Consider the following 3,329-nt stretch of genomic DNA (forward strand, 5'->3'; position numbering starts at 1 on the left):
TCGGCTGCATGTTGCACTAGCAGCCAGGGCCCGTGTTGGGTTAAGTAGGGTACGCAGTGGGCACCTGCCTTCCTGAGCTACTCCATGCCCTGCTGGTAGCAGCAGCAAGGGATTGGCAGCACCAGAAACATGGTGATGCAGAGAACAGGAGGTGTCCAGGTCAGACCAGCTCAGTGGTCAGCTGACAAAGGTTCCCTTCCCTATGTCTCTAGGGGGGAAAAAAAGCCTAAACCCGCTGCTGTAGGGAACACTGAATATTTTCAGTGTTCAGAAGGCCAAGTGGCCCATGTGAAGCCACGTATCAGCTAACAAATGCAAGCAGTCACTTGAGAGTGTGAAGCATAGCTAACACAAAAAGCTGAGTGCCATGTTCCTTTTGGAAGTGTTAGTGACTACTCTCTTATTGCTGGGTTGCTAAGATGCCAAATTTCCTGGGAAACAGAGAAATACACTGCTTTAAAATAAAGACAGCAGAGAACTCAAAAATTACGTCATTGTTCTTTTATTACAGTGAAAACCTTCACGGTACTAGCCTACTGAAAGAATAAAAGCTGCAAGTAACTTTTTGTCAGAAAGGAGTCAATCCAAGGTAAAAATTACCTAGAAAACATAGCTGTTGCAAACTATAAAGCCTGAGTTGGGACCTCCAGCTCTTATTTCCCTTTAGTGTAGATCCAGCGATCACAGAGTTTGTGTTGAAAGTTTCTCACTTAACAAGCTGGGGAGGTAAAAAGGAGAAGCAGATTAAGGGATGTGTTTTCTCCACAAGTTACACAAGGTACTAGGAAGTGTTTTGCCTAGATGCAGGACATCAAAACGTCAATTTTTTAGCAATTGCTCCTTCCCCCCACCCCCCACCCCAATCTATACGTGTGTTTCCTAACTGTGATTCAGATCAGTTAAACCAAATTATGATGAATTGTTTCCAGTACAAAATACACTGTGGGGTGGGTTGAAATTGGCTGAGGCTGTCGGTTAGCTATGTTAGATATGATGAAAAGTCAATCCTAGTTAAAAAATAGGAGAGGATCAGAAGTTCCTGTACATTTCATTCCACATTTCTAAAGCAAAGCTTTTGATCTCTTGTGATAGAATAGATGTCAGTTTGGTAGCTGCACCTCTACCATTAAGCTATCTTAGGGCTTGAGCTCACACCTGAGCCCAGATTACCTGTGCAGCCACATTGCCTGCAAGTCCCTCGCTCAGATGCATTGGCAACACCCACCCCTCTGTGCAAAGCCAGGCTTTTTAGGGTTTAGCCACTTCCCCACTCATGCTCTGAGGAAGCTCTGCACCACACTGGGAAGAGGGGGAGATCTTTTCCTACACCCTCCCTCTGCGCTGGACTGGCGCAGCATGGACCTGCCAGGAGCCATCATTCATCCGAAGGGATGTGGGGACAATGTCTCGTGCAGGATGTTACCTTCCTCCACCACGCGGTGGTAGAAGCACCAGGGGACACCAGCAGGATGTGACCTGAAGCAGCACCCTTTCCTTTCGCACTCCTTCGCCGTGATGCCAGGGAAGCCACAGTTTATCCTGGCGTGAGAATCGGTGGGACATACTTTCCTAACTGCACAAAGCCAAACAAAGGAAGGAAGGAGGCAGTGTTACTTTATGCTGTTCACCTGGTGGCATAATTCACAAATAAAAGGCAGGCCACAAAGGTGAGGCCAGTGAGCAGATGGGACAGACGTGATGATCTTCTCTGTACCATTTCAGGCAGCAGATTCACCCAAATCCTTACCATGCCTGTCAGGCAAAACATAATACCAAGAAGTGTGTAATTGCTGGGCCAGAGGGGGCAAAATTTGCTCCTAGAAGAGTCTGGTAGGCAGTGATCCAGCTTTACCTTTCCTAGATCCAGTAATGGGGTGAAAAGCCATGTGTCCCCCATAATGGTACCGCAGACCCTGGCCTCCGACCAGGTTATAGCCTGGCTACTATGGGGAGAGGAAATCCCAGCCTCCTCAGCATACCAACTTGAGTTGAGGATGCTGGCCATTTAGGAGGAAATCACAGCTCATGCAGGCCATTTAAAGTAAAATCACAAGTAAAGAAGTTGTACCACCCAGCCTGAACAATTCACTTTTCCTCTCCTGAAACAGTTCTGCTCAGAAAAGCAAGTCTATGAAATGGCACTGTAAGTGCTGCCATTTGTTTTTCATTACTTTCATGAAATGCAAACAGTGTTCAAAAGCAAACCCTTTTTTCCTCCGACAATTCTGAGCCCTGTTGACCAGTCAACTCATATCAAGTTCTTTCATTAGGTAACATTGCCTTTGCACCCTCACTTCCTTTCATTTCACCTGTGCAACTGCTGAGATTGCCCTGAAGTTCTCCTAAGAAAGAGTCACACAGCCAGCCCAGCAAAAGTAGCTTACATTCAGGAGTTGTGTAAAATACACACCCATTCCTTGAAGGACTGGGAGAGCAACTCTTGCCCTCTGAGAAAACAAAGGCAAAAAAATGGAAGCAGGACTTCAGAAGCTTTAGAAGGAAAAACCTAATGGAGATAAAGATTTCCCCAGGGGTACTTTGAGATTTCTTTGAATGAAGACTGGGAGCAAAAATGGGAGAGAAAAAAAGAACCACTGAGTGGACTTAGGCTGGTAAACAGGAAGAGTAGAAGGAAGTAGCAATTATCAAAACAGTCCACAGAAAAGAGCGAAAAACCTAGAAGTTATAGGATGCCCTTGGTCTTTCGTACAGGTGTCGAACAACTACAGAGGGACTCATGTACTCAGGACTTTGACATACAGTGCTAAAGTCCTCCTCAGCCACAAATGAAAACCCATTTAAATAAGTGCTGAGGATCCCCTGCTCTACTGATGAACAAGAACATAAATGGCAGTGAAAAGGTTTTAAATAATCAGCATGGGTTATTTGATAACTAGAAGCCTGAAGGAAAAGGAAATATATTGTGTAAAAAGGATGAGACAGAAGACTTATGTATAAACAAGGTTTGACTTTGCATTCTACTGCCAGTGACCTTCTAATAGAGGTTTGTGCCAGCTTTTTTGGCCTAAAGAGAAAAGCAGAGCTGCTCCACTGTTATACACATGTCCTCACAATCAGAGACACTACCTTTCTTTGCTTTAGGAGAAAAGCACCAGGGAACGCCAGGGACTGAAGAGTTGAAGCAGCACCCAGCTTTCCTGCACTGCTCTGCTGTGATTCCCGGGTAGCCGCAGTTACTCCGCTCCTTGGGCTCCATTTTACACTGGCATCTTGCTGTTCAGGACAGAAGTAGCAAGTTACTGGGTGTCAGTCTGCACACTCATTAGCTGAGGTGTGTTTATCAGATGTCCACTGGGAGCAACAACCTT

The 3,329-nt window shown here is 45.7% G+C and overlaps 1 protein-coding gene across 1 annotated transcript in view; it reads right to left on the reverse strand.

Moving 5' to 3' along the window:
* Positions 1–1,379: 1,379 nt before the first annotated feature.
* Positions 1,380–3,329, reverse strand: part of LOC104413776 (trefoil factor 1-like) — a 3,104-nt gene continuing 1,154 nt past the window's right edge. The window contains exons 2-3 of the mRNA XM_010024864.1: positions 3,088–3,234; positions 1,380–1,573 (exon numbers count right to left, since the gene is read on the reverse strand). Coding sequence (XP_010023166.1) covers positions 1,380–1,573; positions 3,088–3,234 — 341 coding nt within the window. The remainder of the gene's footprint in view (positions 1,574–3,087; positions 3,235–3,329) is intronic.

The sequence above is a fragment of the Nestor notabilis genome, unplaced genomic scaffold (assembly GCF_000696875.1).
Source record: "Nestor notabilis isolate BGI_N333 unplaced genomic scaffold, ASM69687v1 scaffold11592, whole genome shotgun sequence".
NCBI lineage: Eukaryota > Metazoa > Chordata > Aves > Psittaciformes > Psittacidae > Nestor > Nestor notabilis.